This window comes from Phytophthora sojae (genome assembly GCF_000149755.1).
Source record: "Phytophthora sojae unplaced genomic scaffold PHYSOscaffold_3, whole genome shotgun sequence".
NCBI classification, from domain to species: domain Eukaryota; phylum Oomycota; class Peronosporomycetes; order Peronosporales; family Peronosporaceae; genus Phytophthora; species Phytophthora sojae.
The window spans coordinates 3,053,318-3,068,470 of record NW_009258117.1 but is presented as its reverse complement, the minus strand read 5'-3'; the positions used below and the strand labels follow the sequence as shown (position 1 = coordinate 3,068,470).

The 15,153-nt window shown below is 53.8% G+C and overlaps 3 protein-coding genes across 3 annotated transcripts; 1 reads left to right on the top strand and 2 right to left on the bottom strand.

Annotated features, from left to right (window-relative positions):
* Nucleotides 1-2,527: 2,527 nt before the first annotated feature.
* Nucleotides 2,528-5,002, bottom strand: PHYSODRAFT_543640 (hypothetical protein; the record flags this gene model as incomplete). The annotated part of the gene is made up of 12 exons (XM_009524617.1): nt 2,528-2,557; nt 2,641-2,685; nt 2,752-3,050; nt 3,112-3,177; nt 3,254-3,314; nt 3,380-3,448; nt 3,534-3,640; nt 3,721-3,816; nt 3,891-3,983; nt 4,061-4,525; nt 4,604-4,680; nt 4,756-5,002. The coding sequence occupies 10 exons, from the start codon at nt 5,000-5,002 to the stop codon at nt 2,790-2,792; spliced, it is 1,542 nt and encodes a 513-aa protein (XP_009522912.1). The 3' UTR covers nt 2,528-2,557; nt 2,641-2,685; nt 2,752-2,789.
* A 180-nt stretch (nt 5,003-5,182) lies between these two features.
* PHYSODRAFT_495266 (hypothetical protein) lies at nt 5,183-6,253 on the top strand (the record flags this gene model as incomplete). The annotated part of the gene is made up of 1 exon (XM_009524616.1): nt 5,183-6,253. A coding segment is annotated over one exon (1,071 nt), but the record flags the coding sequence as incomplete, so codon positions are not given.
* Nucleotides 6,254-7,456: 1,203 nt separating this feature from the next.
* On the bottom strand, nt 7,457-13,293 carry PHYSODRAFT_328332 (ABCA1 lipid exporter; the record flags this gene model as incomplete). The annotated part of the gene is made up of 3 exons (XM_009524615.1): nt 7,457-9,673; nt 9,711-12,441; nt 12,497-13,293. 3 exons carry the CDS (start codon nt 13,291-13,293, stop codon nt 7,457-7,459), a joined length of 5,745 nt encoding a protein of 1,914 aa, XP_009522910.1.
* Between the last annotated feature and the right edge of the window lie 1,860 nt (nt 13,294-15,153).

The following is a 15,153-nucleotide window of genomic DNA, read 5'->3' as shown; positions in this document are numbered from 1 at the left end:
GCTTGTCCGCCTTCTTGTCGGCGAACATCTTCACCACCTTGTCACCGACGTTCACGAAAGCAGCGCTGGGTCCTCGCACTCGCATCGCTCGCTGTTTTCTGCCACTTGCGCTGCGCGCCGCTTCCTGCCATTCGCAGAGCTCGTTGGTTCCTGCCTTCTAACGCTCCGTTCTAAACTATTCTTACCAGCCAACCACTGCGGTATACGCTATACGCCGGGCCGACGGCGGTTAGCGGCTGTTTATCAAACCATGTGATTTCTATTCTATAACAGGAACCACTCTCTTTGATAAATACCCACAACCGGAATGGCAATTCAGTGAATTTGATGGCGTGAATCTTACGATTGTCAACAACAGCGTTGCGTAAATAAAAATTGCAATAAAACTATTGATAAAATTGGGGTCAACAATTACAATTAGAAAATTGGCTGCAATGATTTTATTGTATTGTACAAGACAGTTGGCTTGATAACTGTATGTGCGTGGGTAGCCAATCAAATGGTCCATACAGACCCCTATACAAACCACAAGAATACAACTCAATGCCTACATATATACAATTAAAATTGTAGCGTGACGGCAAATCTCAATCAATTTTTCAATGTAAATTGACGCAACGCTGGTCAACAAATGTCCGCCACGAAAGCGAAGATAGAAAAGAAGGGCTTGGCAGGGTGCAGCCAGTCTCGTCGCCGAAGGATGGTCTTCTTCACTACACTGACTGTCCACTACGACAGTGTTACGTAACTTCCCTTGCCGACAACAAATTGTTATCGGACGTTTTCACTGCGACAGTGGTTACGTCACTTCCCTTGTCGAAAATACACTTGCATCGGAGCAATAGGCAAGTTGGACGTTTGCTGAGGACCAACGTCTGACAGTAGTGCAATCTCGAGTACTTCTCGAGTGAAGTAAAAACGTCACATTCAACCTTACAACCGTAAATTAACTCGCTTTCAAGACTTGGTCTACCAACTCGGACTTTTCTTCTACTGTATCCCGTACCCTATACAATGCGCTGTAGAGCTTGTTCTGCATCCGATTTGCCTCGGTTGCAATTTTCATTGATGTCATACATGTATTGTGGAAACCGATTAGATTGTCCGAGCGGATTAGCTGATAAAGCAGCGTTTATGAGAGATTTCACTAGTAGTAAATCGAGGATTCCTATGATTTCATATGGCATCGGTAAGGGTATAAATCGGTGTAAGGTTAATATAATATGGGTTGCCTCATTACCGCCTGCAATGCGAGGAACGACCACTTACCGCCACGAGCTAATGTTTCGCGCACCTACTAACGAGGAATAGCATCGCGTGCATTAAATACGCTGCTGTGAGCAGTCGATATGTACTGCTATCTATTTATCAAGTTGTGAAGTCATGTATTTGCGCTGTCATTTCTCGTCAGCATTAGCGTTTGTCGGTTTTACTTTAAATCGGCCGCCGAATGCCGAGTGGGTGTCGGACATTTGGGCTGATTAGCATGCAAATCAGCCGCCCAAGGCTTTGTAAGTCGTGGAGTAGCTAAATCAGCTTGCCACATGGCGATGTAGGCACAACAGACTGCTCTGTCAAATCAGAGTACAAATCTTAGGCTGTCGATCTAATTAGGAGGTCGGATTTGCTAAATCCGACTCGATTAAGCTTAATCATCTGCTTAATCAACCGATTTATTTTCCAATTAGACAATTTAATTGGTTTCCACAATACAGGCTCCAGTTCAAACCTACGACAACCTCCTGTTCAGGTCGTCCCGGTTCCTTGAAATTCTTTCTCATTGTTTCGTTTCCGTTGTTTAGAGCACTTGAAATCGTCCGGCCAGTAACTGAAATGTCCAGGCTCTTCACCCTCGCTATCGCGGCCGAATTTGCTGCTCTCGCTGGATCCAGCGCCGTCTCTGTCAAAGATGGCTGCGTTCTAATCGACTTTGAGGCTGCATCAACTGCATCCGAGTTCGAGAGCTTGAGCAGTGCGATCGGTCTCGTCAAGTCTGCCAACGTGCTCAGTTCCTTGCTCAAGAAGTACGACCCCCTGGTCCTCCGCAACGTCAAGCTGTCCGGGTTCAACTACAGTGTTCTGGGCCAGCACTTGACGTTCACGCCAACCATCGAGACAATGAACGTCACCGGCCTCAGCACCGTCATTCCGGAGCACGTGAACGTCACCTCGTCCAATACGGTGGATATTAGCGCCTACTCCACTGGCCACGTCTCGATCGAAGCCTCGCTGAAAATCGCCATCAACATCTTAGACGCATCAGGTAAGGCGGAGCTGACGTTCGGCATGAAGAAGCCGCCCTTCCAAGCGACTGTCGAAGCGAACATGTTTGCGTGTGCCCCTAGCGTGTCGACTTCGTTGTGCACAAAGGTTGAGGTCGTCAAGGCAGCAGTGTTCGGAAATTTGAAAAGCATCTTGAAGGAGGTGCTCATGAAGTTCCAGAGTGCGTCCGTGAAGTCGGCCGCGGTGGATTTCGATTCCGTGTCTGAGTTCGACGTCAGCTTCGACAGCTCCAGCTTCATTCTGTCTTCGATCTCGGGGCTGCTGTCGGATTACTCTGCCAAGTCGATCAACAACAGGGGCACCATTTACAAAACTGTCATCTCCACCATCAAGAAGCAAGCTCCTGGATTACTGAACCATTTGATTGAGACCAAGCTGAAGCCGATGTTCAGTGCCACGTGTCTATCAGAGCAATAAGTCGTGAGTTTGTAGAGGAGGAGAAGCAAGTCTAAATGTTTGCATTTCCACCATAATCCACGTCAATGTCAAACGTTGCTGCTCCTGTTCTACTCGTACCGTGGAGCCCCTGCAGGGTGCTCGTGTGGCATGGCGATTCGCTCAGGGTAGAACGTGTGGTTGGACGGGTACTCCAGCAGATTCTCGAGCCGCGCCGAATAAATGTCCACGTAGCGCTGGACGACGAATGCAAACTGGGATGGGTAGGTATCAGCTCGGAACACTGATCCAAAGTTAACGTTGATCAGGTTCTCCATCTCCATCTGAACTGCTTCGTGGACGTTGACAAGCTGGTCCACGAAGGCATGGTTCTGAAAAGAAAAGGGATAGTTAGATTTTTGCTGACAAGTTTGCAGACACTCATAGGCTTACCTGTGGAATCGCCTCCGAGCGCAACTCGTTCTGAAAGTTGCGCATCAACTCTTCGATCTTGTTGATCTGTACGCCAGAGTACACATCGTTAGCTCTCATGTCCATTTCAATATACACAATAACGCTTTCTTTGCTTGCGTACCTGGAAGGCCAGCTTCTGATATTCTGACGTTCGCTGCACTCGCATTTCATCTTCCAGTTCACTGCGAATAATGTCACGGCGAATGAGATGTATGCTAGAAGTATTGGACCGAAAAAATGTGCGTACCGGATGATCGCACCCGTCCGCCAGCCATTTGCCCGAGAAGGTTCCACCAAATCCGAGAACAGGTTATCGCTGTAATGAAAATCCCGTAAAAAAAATCAGCAACCCGACCCGGCAACACAATTGCAACAGCATCAGCAGATGAAAGCAAACGCACCCAATGTACAGCACTCGACTACCGACCCATCCCGTCAACTTTGACAATTGATAAACACTGCCCTGCGTGTACACCTCACCCCTGCGCAGTTCTCGCACCGCGTGCCACTGTACATAAACACATTCAATAATAACACGGGTCAGCATTTTTCCACATAACCAGCAGCCGACAAGCAGTCTCGCTTTACCTGCACTTGTTTGTGTCCAATGTCCAGCATGCGGAACGAGCGCTGGCGAGTGTAGAACTTTGGCTTCCGCGCACTGACGCTAACCACATCAAAGAGCTAGAAGCAATCGTCACAGGCAGAGAGGATAAGCACAGGTGTATAACCGCACTGCAAGTTGAGAGCTCGCCTACCTCTCGCCAGTCATCTCCCAGCATGTACTTCAAGCCAGCGTTGATGTACAGGAACGAGCTATTCGTGCACAAAAAGCTCTTCTTGCCAGAGCTCTACAAGAAAATACATCAAATGCGTTAGAGTGTCCCCTCCAATACCACAGAACAATCAATCCAGCCCATTTGCTCACCCGGATGCGCTCCAGCAACGGCCTCAACGTCGGGTTGGGCTCGATGTACTTGGGCAGGTCGAGCGCCACCTCCTTGTGCATGTCGCCACTAAGGTGAACATTGGTGATGGCTTGGTTCACGTCCTCCACCAGCGCGATCGGCTCGTACTCGATGTCGCGGTCGATCATGTACTGCACGACGTCGGCAAAGAGACAGGCGTGCGCGACACTGAACAAGTCGTTGAGTGGCTCCATATTGTAGTCGCGGTCGTGCACGGGGATGTGCCTCGAGCCCCCGTAGAGCTCCATGATCTCGTCCCGCGAGAGCCGCTGACGGCCCCGAAAGACCGCCGTGTTGGACAGCTTCTGGTGCGAGCTGATCTTGCACAGTAACCCCTTCTGCTTATCGATGGTCAGACCGCGGATAGCGAAGCTCGGGTCGTACTGCAGCACGGACACGCCCTCCGGGTACCGCAGCTTGCCCACCTGCATACCAATAGCAATTAAATATTTCGTTAGTAATTTGGAATGCATCGAGCAAACTTATCAGAATAGTAAAATGACAACCATGTAGTCTCTGGCCATGGCGTAGATGAGGTGCTGCAGCTCCTCCGTGTAGTGGCACAGCGTGTAGTCATAGTCTTACAATAATACATGGAATGATTATACATAAATAATTACAGCACAAACTTAGCAACAATTGCCAGCGCACGCACCGAAACCCACGACGTCGATGCCCGAGAGCCGCAGGTGGTTGTTGGCGAACACGACGTCCGACTGGATGCTCTCGCTGGGGCGGAACGTCTGCACGTCGCGCTCGTAGCGCTCCACGAGCCGGTGGATGGCCGGCAGCGACTCCGGGATGGACGCGCGCAGCTGCGGCACGAACGACAGCGCGGACAGGCGGCGCGAGAGGCGCGGCCCCGACGGCAGCAGCTTGGCGGACGCTCGCAACAGCGCCATTTGAGCCTCACACGGTCTTAGGCTTGACGAGCTATGAAAAATCGTTGTCTGAAGAGGTGCAATCATTTCGTGACATTTGGTGCAATCATTTGCATCTCATCTGATCTGATTGGTTGTTAGCTTCAATCTTCCCACCAATCAGCACCTCGGTTCACCATTCCGCATTGTGCGCCGCCCGCCATGAAGAAGCTCACGTGCGTGGAGGTGGCGCTGCCCGAGAGCGTCAAGCACCTGGCCCACGTCCACGACGCCGTCACCGCCTTCGTGATGCCGCTGACGCTCGACAACGCGGCGCGTCTCGGCTGCGTGGACGTGCTGACGCGCTTCAGGGGGAAGCCCTGCTCCACGTCGGCCATGCTCGCGGCGGTGACGAACGGCCACTTTTCATTCGTACACGGGCTCCTACGCCTCGGCAAGCTGGCGCCCCAGTCCATGGTCACGAACCAAGCCTTGAAGCGGGCGGCCGAGCAGGGCGACGGCGAGGCGGCGCAGCTGCTGGTCCGCGACTGCAGCGACGACGCGGTGAGCCGAGCGCTGAGCTACGCGACGAGGAACGGCCACTGGGACGTCGTGGAGGTCCTATACAGGAGAGGGGGCGCGGGCTTCGCCGCAGGCGGGGAAGTGCTGAGAGCCGCCGCCAGGGCGGGGCGGGAGGACGTCGTGCAGCTCGTGTGGCCAAGTTGCTGGGCCAAAGATGTGGCGGGGGCGCTGCAGGACGCGGCGAAGGGCGCGCGTTGGGAAGTGGTCAAGGCCCTGTACAAGCACACGAGTTCCGATGCGAAAGAGTTGGGCGTTGCGCTGACGTGTGCGACTGCCGCTGTCAACAGGGAAATGGTGGAGCTGCTGCTCCCTCTGTGCGGGGAGAAGAGCGTGAAGGACGCGCTGAGATTGGCTGCATTGCAGCGTCAATGGGACGTGGTCAAGTTGCTCGGTGAGAAGCTGCAGATACCAGGCTGTGAGCGGGCGCTGGGCCTGGTAGAGAAGGAGGAAGGGCGTGCGCTGCTCGATCTGCTGTACAAGCGATGCAGGTGCTACGATGCTGAGAAGGCGGTGGCGGAGGCACTCAGGCATGAGAACTGGGCGGCAATAAAGCTGCTGGCAAATGTGTGCTACAAGGACTCGAACAATGTTCTCGAGGCATTCAACCAGGCAGTGAGTGCTGGACGATGGGACGTGGTGAAAGCATTGTACCAGGAGTGCAGCGCTGAAGCTGTCACGGAGGCGTTGTTGCAAGCTGCCGCGGTAGGAGAAAAGACGGTCGTGGATGTTCTGGCCACGAAATGTTCTGTGGTCGACGTGGAGAAGGCGCGCAGTCAATTGTCACTTATCGAGAAACCCGCGCTGTTGGAGGCTCAACCGAAGCTCAAGCATGGAACTATCCGCTGCATTGCTCCTGGCACTCGTCCATTTGAAATCGACACAGGTTTGATCTCGACTATCGACGAGCTGAAGCAAGTGGTTCGAGAGGAGAGGCCTGAGTATTTTGTTGACGACGCGCCTTCCACCTCAATCTTGCTATATCTCGCAAAGAGGGAAAAGGAGTGGCTTTCCAGGAACTCGGAGGATATTGACCGTATCGAGCGTGGGGATTGCTCCAGCGTGCGTGATTTACTGGTGAGGCCAATAACGTCGAACAGGCAAGTAAAGGATGTACTCAAAGGTACACCGCAGCCGCTTGCAAACTCAATCCACGTAATCGTGGTGAAACCAATGTTACGCTGCAGTATCCCCGGGTGTCGTCCTTTTGGCATCAATCTAGACGCGATCATGCACATCAACGATCTGAAGAAAGCAATCAAGGAGGAGGCGGCTGAAGAGTTCGCTGGTGTAGATGCTGGGGAAATTCGGCTGTATCTTGCACATGAAAACGGAGTATGGTTGACGTTTTCATCGCCTATTGCGAAGGCATTGATGGTGGCGGAGCGACACTCCAGCATGGACGCGATATTTTCAAGAGAGGTATTGTCGATGGCACAAATTGAGGGCCTTTTTGCTGACGTGTTTTCAATCCACGTGGTTGTCATGAGTCCGAGCATCACGCTAAAGCCGCTCCGCGACGTACCAAGCAGCAGGCGCTTTAACTGGGATATCCTCAATGCCAGGCTGCTTGAACTACAGTAATAATCCGACTGGACAATGGGGCGTGGATCGAGTGAAATGTCTATCATGCGTTGAAGTGTTTTACGGTTTCGAGTATTTCGAAGGTACACAGTGCATCAAAGCCATTTGCAAGTTAGTGAGCCCAACACAATTCGGATATGTTCATGGACAAAGCTACCCGTGAATGTGTATCTGACTTGTTTATCTTCTCTCGAATGGTGGTGTTTCTAGTGCCAGCGTACGCAAACAAAAGCACCACATTAAAAGCCAAGCGGGAGGCGTATCAAGATCCAAATGACTTTTTATTCAAAGTTATCAGTTGTGTATGTACTGTGGGCACACGAGATGAGCCACTCATTGGCCCTGGAAAACACCGCGAGCGACGCCCTGCTCCTCCTCCTGCTGGCTCGCGAACGAGTTGAAGATCTGCTCCAGTGTCGTCTGCGAGACGCTGTACTCGCGGATGTGCATCTTGGTCTTGACATCTTCGACGAGCGCGAACATCTTGGACAGCTTTACCTCGTTGTTGTGGCTGCGCACCTTGAAGCGCGCGAAGTCGTTCTGGCGCTCCATCACCTGCACTTGTCCCGATCCGAAGGCCCGTACAAGGTAGTCGTTCAGCGCGTCGAAGCGCGTTTCCTCGACGCACCAAGAGCAGAAGGCCTCGGCGCGGACGAACCCGTCGCGCTCCATGGCGGCGGCCAGACTGTAGCCAGTCGGGTGAGAAGCATCGACTCGCTCGGCGAACTGGGCGTTACCGAACGCGCGGCACTTGTCTTCCAGTTCCATGGGAGTGACAAATTCGCTGTCGGTGCCGAAGATGCGCTGGACCAGATACTCCAACTCGTCCGCCGTCGGCATGTCGAGCTTCACGTCGAACACGAGGCCATCGCCGAACCGAGATTTGAGGTGCTGCACACTGCCCAAGCAGCGGAGCCGACCACCGACCATGATACCGACGCGAGAGCACAGCGCCTCGCACTCCTCCATGCTGTGAGTGGTGAGCACGATCGTCGACTCCTTGCCGCGAGTCGAAATATCCGCGATGACGTCCCACATAAATCGTCGACTAACCGGGTCCATGCCGGTGGAAGGCTCGTCCAGAAAGATGATGGCCGGGTTGCCGATCATGGCGATGGCCACGGACAGCTTGCGCTTGTTGCCGCCACTGAGACTGCCAGCGAGCTTGTGCTCGAAGTCACCGAGGTTGAGCTGCTGGATCTTCTCCATCACGACGCGCTCCAGTGAGTCTCGTGGAATGCCCTTGATCGCACCGAAGAGCTCCAGGTGCTCGCGGACGCTGAGCAAGTCGAACAAGGCGTCGAACTGGGGGCAGTATCCGATCTGGCGACGCACTTCAATCTGCTGCGAGAGGATGTCGAAGCCGTTGAGCGTGGCTGTGCCATGTGTCGGCTGGACGTCACCCGTGAGCATCTTCATCGTTGTGGTTTTGCCGGCTCCGTTGATACCGAGGAAGCCGAAGCACTCACCGCGCTTCAAACCAAACGAGAGGTTGCGCACAGCTACCTTGCCGCCAGGGTAGACCTTGCGGAGTCCCATGAGCTTCACCGCGTCTCCGTCGGCTTCGCCATTGGCAACTCGTTGCGCTTCCTTCTCGACATGTTCATCGATATTCTGGGCGTCCTCGAAGCTGATGGGGCTTTGAGTGTCGTGCTTCTTCTTCGCAAATGTCTTAGAGTAGTCGATGTACACAGTGAGGCTCATGTAGCCGATAGCAGTCATCGCAAGGTAGAGCAGTTCCCAGCCCATGACGTCTCCGCTGAGCGGGCTGGTCTTGCCGGATTCGCTGTACTGAACGCTGTCAACATCCGCCGTTACCATGCTCATCAGCGCGTTACCCAGATTGAAAAGCGGAGAGAAGCGCCAGAAGAACTTCAGGACCGAGTTGACGTCGGCAGTCGAGCCAAACAAGTCCAGGATGAAGGACGTGATCATGAGCACAACGCCAATCATGAAGTTGAGCACGATCGTGTACGTTTGCGCAGACGCGTGTTCCTTGAACAGGAATGAAAGGCAGTATGTGAAGGGGCAGATTGCGAGGCCGAAGAGGATAAACAACAGGATCACCGAAGGGAACGTGGCAGACGAGCAGCTGTCGCAGTCCTGACCCGTCAGGGCAGCGACGTTGAACACGACGATCAAGATCAAAGCGCACACGCCAGGCACCATATACATCACAAAGTCCCAGATGTAGTTGGACAGCCAAAATGCCGGTAGCGAAACTCCGGACACGAGCTGCTGGTGCTTCGAGTTGTGCGAAGCCTGCTTCTCCTTGACCAAAAACACCACAATCGACGCCGGCAGGAACGTGAATGCGATACAAATGAAGAGAGACGCTGTAAAGGACGAGTTGGAGCCCAGCACAGTCTCGGTCGCGGCAGTGTACGGCAGCGGATGATTGTTCACCTTCAGGTTCACGGTCGAGGTTCCCGTTTCGCTCGAGCTGTTTGCCGCGAAGAAGCGATACACAGCCTGGTCCATCAACGCCTTGAAAATCGCCGATGAGTGCGAAGCCGTCGTGTTCGTGAACACGTTGTAACCAAACAAGTTCTGCGTGCTGTCGCCGTACACCAAGTAAGCTCCATACTGGCCCCTCCACGAGATCAGCACCCTTGCCATATCCACGCTCGTAGATCTGCTGCCCCAATGCAACGCTGTACCCGGTCGCGCCGCTCGCATTGATGGTTGGATCCGTGTAAGTGACGCCGAATACTGTGGGGGAATCCGAGTCAAATGCCGGTTCCGAAATCGACAGTGACTGCGCGCTAGCCCCGGAGTAATAAGAAGACGCCATCACCTCGCTACACCATTCTCCGGCGCCACCTCCGGCCTGGCAGAAGTAGGGCGTCGGCGTCGCGCTTCCGGAGAATGCGTCCGTCATCAGAGCCTTGAGAGGGTCATCACTGATCTCCAAACTTCCCTTGAGGATCCCCAATCCAGCAGCAATGAGTAAAACGGGCAATGCAGCGACATAGATGATGGCCTTCTTGTCACGCTTGGCATAGCGGAAGCGCTTCAGGACAAGAGCACGCAGGTGCCTCTGGAACATCGACTCCGTTGTGATGATCTCGTCGCATGGTTGATAATATTCTCCCGAGTCCGATGCATCCCGTCGCGCATTGTTGCCCAGAGTGTGCTGGTTGTTCTCGTCGGCCAGCTCCGCCACCTTGATGAACACCTCCTCCAACGTAGTCACGGACACGCCATAAGACAGGAGACCCAGCAACTGCAACTGACGGTCCATCTCGGCAAACATGGCGGCAAAGCTCGAGGAGCTCTGAAGCGGGAGCTGGAACGCGATCTCGCTGCCGACGTTGCTCAGAAGCTGCGCAGAGGGGACATACGAATTCACAAAAGCAGCCACGGCATCATCGTCACACATGGCGTCGTCCTTCACGAGGGTCAAGTTGTAGCCCGCACCGAAGCGGTTCTTCAGGAAGAGCGACGAGCCACAGCAGCGTATCTCGCCTTCCGCCATGATGGCGATGCGGTCGCCCAGGATGTCAGCTTCGTCCATGAAGTGCGTCGTCAACACCATCACGCGGTCGTTGCGGTTGTTCAGCAGAATTTCCCACGTGCTGCGACGGCTGTACGGGTCCATGCCAGACGTGGGCTCGTCCAGGAACACCAGCGAGCTGTCACCGAGCAGCGACACAGCCACCGACAGCTTGCGCTTCATACCGCCAGACAGGTCGTTGGGTTTCGAGTTGCGCTTCTCCGTCAAGCCGACCTCGCGGATCTGACGGTCGACCACAGCCTGCAGCTCTTCGTCCGCGTAGCCCTTGATCTGTCCGAAGAACTGCAGGTGCTCCTGGACCGACAGCTCAGGGAACAAGACGTCGTGCTGGAAGCAAATGCCGAGCGACTGGCGCATCTCGTCCATGTCTTCGTTGATCGACATGCCGCGGTAGGTAGCGTTTCCGCTGGAGGGGGCAGTCATACCAGTGAGCATGGAGATCAGCGTGGTCTTGCCGGCACCGTTGTGACCCAGCAAACAGGTGATCTGGTCCTTGTACATGGTGACATCGAGTCCCTTGACCGCCACCTTCTCGCCTCCAGGGACCTGGAACACCTTGCGAAGTCGCTGCACAGTGAGCGCCTCGCCGCGATGCTTTTGATCACGGAGGTCTGAGCTCACAGGTTCGAAATTTGGATCCAAATCCAACAGGAGGTTATCCGTCAGGGTGTCGGCCGGTTCATCGATCGTCACTTGGCGCTGCTTGCGGCTCCGCCAGTACGAAGGTGACACCGGGAAGTACCATTTGAGGGACGTGCCGTACTCCTTGGGCATCACCTTCGAGAAGTACAGACCAAGCACAGTGTAGAGCACCGTATCGAAGGCAAACATCAGGATTGCTGTGCTCAGGCGGTAGTTATCGCTGAGCGTGTCCATCGTCGAGAGCTGCACGCCTTCCCCGGTCTTCTCAGCGTTCGCCAGTACATTGACGCCAAGTGACAGCGCCACTGGGGAAAACACCGAGCCTATGCGCTTTGAACTCTCAGCCGTGCCGTCGGAATATCCTTGTGAGATGACGTACATAGCAAAGAAAGCCACCATGCCCACGAACGCGCCCACACGAGCCTTGCTGAATAGTGTGCTGATGAGGAACGCCAGCGCCAAGACGCTCAGTCCAAACAGGAAGAAGAACAGGAAGGTGACGATCAGCGAGCTGTTCGGGAAGAGCCCAGCCAGACCAGCAAGCGCCTGGACGACCGCGCCGACAAAGAGGATAGCCGCGTACGTGATGTACCACGTCAAGATGATAGTCTTCTCGGTCACGCCAAGGATCTTCATGAACTCGCGTAGACGCAGTTCCTTCTCTTGGATGAGCACCACGAGGATGCGCGAGATCGTGAACAGGTACGCCATGATGAAGACGATCGAGAAGACCGTTGCAACATTCGCGTAGAAGGGCGAGCTGGTGTAGTCGTCGACGGGGAATGGCGCAACGGTAGCGCCCAGTACAGACTGCGGAGCTTGGCGCAGAGGCATCAGCAAAGCTTCCTTCGTGCTGTTGGAGAGCCCAGCCAAAATACTCGAAACGTTTGCTCCACTGAACGAACTCATGGCCTCAAGGATCAAACCGTCCTCGCTGAAAGCATTCAGAAGCGTGGTATCGAGCTCGGACGAGGGCAAGGTGGTAGTCTGAGGACGTTGGCAAATGCCTGTAGTGGACTGGTTGGCCGAGCTCCACTCGGGCATGCAGGTCACAAAGCGAGTGACGAGGGTCTGCAGCGTCATGAACCCCGTCACGGTATACGTCGAGTAGTAATCCGTCACGATGTCCTTCTGGAACGACTCCACATCGGCCAGAGAGCTGTCCGTTGTGGGCACATAGATCCCCTGTCATCGCCCTTTGTCGCAACGAGTACTCGATGGACGCAAACGTTCCGATGTCGTCCCCCGACGGAGCAGAGTCAAACAAAATGGCGGCGAAGATCTTGGGGTTCTCGAGGTTGTCGCCGTAGTTGTCGCTCGTGACGTACTCCGTCAGCGCGTCGTTCGAGTCGAAGAAGTGGATGCTTTCCTTGAATGACGGAACCGTAAGAGACTGGCTCGTCGAGTTCAGGAGATCGACACGCGGGTACCACAAGTCCATCGCCTCGGCGAAGTAGTTGCGAGTGAAGGCGTTGTCGGGGGCGATGCCGATCTTGTAGGGCACGACCTTGCCGCCACATTCAGTCGGAATGCTGTAGGGCGACGACGAGTTCGTGTCGACCAGTCCTCCAGACATCACTCCTGTAGAGCATGCAGCGAAGGCGGACGCAGAGAGCTCTTCCAGGCGCAGGCCGTCGTCAACGGACTGACGCCCGAGCTTGAGCATCAGGCCGGTCATGGTGGACTCGTGCAGCGCGAACTTGGGCAGATCGGCGTCGACCCACTCGATGGTTTGACCCGTGGGCTGGAACAGGTTGTAGCTGGTGCCCGCAGTGTTGTCGGCGTCATCACTCCAGCCTGCAGGAACGTCGACTGTCTTGGTGATCAACTTGAGCGCCCCAAGTAGCAGGATGAAGAAGGTTGGCACGAGGATCTCGCACGCGGTCGCAACAGGTTGGTGGTTCTTAATAAGCCAGTTCTTCCACAGCAGCGCCCGCATGAACGTCCAGTACGTGCGTCGCTGGGCCAGCGCCTCATTGGAGCTCTTCACGAGCTTCTCCTGGAGATTCATTGACGCAGACCCGATACGATTGACTGTTTCAATGGAGGTGTGGGTTGGCTGTTGACGTATGCGCTTGGTATCGTGTTGAGGAATGAGCCGAGGTCAGCTGTGCAAGTTGGCGCGGGGCTGCGCACAAACTGCTTGTGGCACATGCCATTTGCGACCTCGTGTAGTACATGTGATCATACCCGGAATAACGACATAACGACCCTGCGCTGTAAACAAAAACGAGCATCTCGATTGGTGCAAAATCACTAAACTTAGTACATTTGTCCAAGCGGCTGGACGCGAGCATGAGAGGCGGGCTTTGCATGTGTGTGTATCCTCGATTGTGCCTTTCTGAGTCGTTTACTTTGATCCTCATAGTTTAACCAAGTCAAGGCGGAATGGAAGTGCTCGTCGTACAATTGGAGAGTGGTCCCTCCGCCGTGGCAGTAAGCTTCTTGGTCAGCGTGTTCACGACACTTGGAGCCATATGTTGTGGTTGTCACGTGGAATTTCCTTTCGTGTCCCCCGAAGCGATTTGAGACGATTCGTGGCCAGCTCTTTGGTCGGCGGAGACGGAGTCCCCTTCTTTTAGCAACTTGTTGATTGCTATGGTTTGGCACGTACATGCAGCAACCGTGGATGCCCATCAACAGTTATATCTACATAAGCATGCACTGTAGTGCAGCTTTCAGCATGCTAAGTGTGCATTTTAGACAAATAGTGTAAGCTGCGCCATCTCGTTACAATTATTATAAGGCCAAAGCTCCACCGGACTTCACAGCAAACTGGACTATCCTCGGATGCTTTCTGTACATGTACTGAAGTTTGAGTGCTCCGGTACATGAGCAGTTAATGTAGGATAAGTCCTGCTTGGACGGCCCGTACGAGATAAGTCGTCAAATAGGCCAATCACGATCGCCATCCCTCCTATTATAGCGAATCACACGCATTTAGGGGTAGGTTAGAGGCGCGCCAGCTTATTTCCGGATTTGTCCGGAATTTGAATTTCTTACAGTGAAATAAACCATACTGAAACCAAGTACAAAGTTTGGTTATCGAATAAGTGCTCTTTAGTTCAGCCTGGCACTACGCTATGAATAGCTACAACTGCGGTGTCTAGCTGCCGTCACTCTCATTCTCACAGTTAACGCATCTGGAAGAGCAACCGCCATCATGCGGCGCGCTGCGCGAGGGCTAGACACGCCTACGGGGACAATGGGTCAAGAACAAGCAGCTGAGAAATACTTTGCAGAGTTTCTCGAGTCGGCTGGGCTAACTCCGACAACGCTAGATGCGATGCACTGCTCTCTTACCAAGGGACCTAGCCTACCTACCCAGAATTTTTATTCCTTGCTAACAGCGTTCGCCATTTTCCTCCAAACTAAAAAGAGCAACAGCGCACGTTCGGGAGATGGATTGTTGGCTAAATCTACGGCGCTAGGCTACTTTTCTCAGACTCTCAATATGCTACGAGAACGGTACCCAAGTTCCCTGTCGGATTCGCAGCGCATTGCTAAGATCAGAGACAAGATGGCAAGCAACATTGTAGAGCGCAACTTACGAACCAATGTCCAGACCAACGATGCACCAGGATGTACTGTCAACGATTTGTGTGTATTAGTTGAGCACTTAGTGTAACAGGGTTACACGCACAAGTGGCTACAGTCACTTGTAACTCTAACAGACACGACGTCTGTTAGAGGTTCGAAAGACTTTCTCGACCTTGGTGTAGACACACCAAAGGCTACATACATTTACGACCACCACGACGGGTGGTCCATAGAGGCTTAGGATTCCTATTGGCTGAGAGCAGCATCTCTTAGCCAATGAGCGACATGCACAGCATTGGAATTCTGCCAACCAGCCGTTGGCAGATTCCTA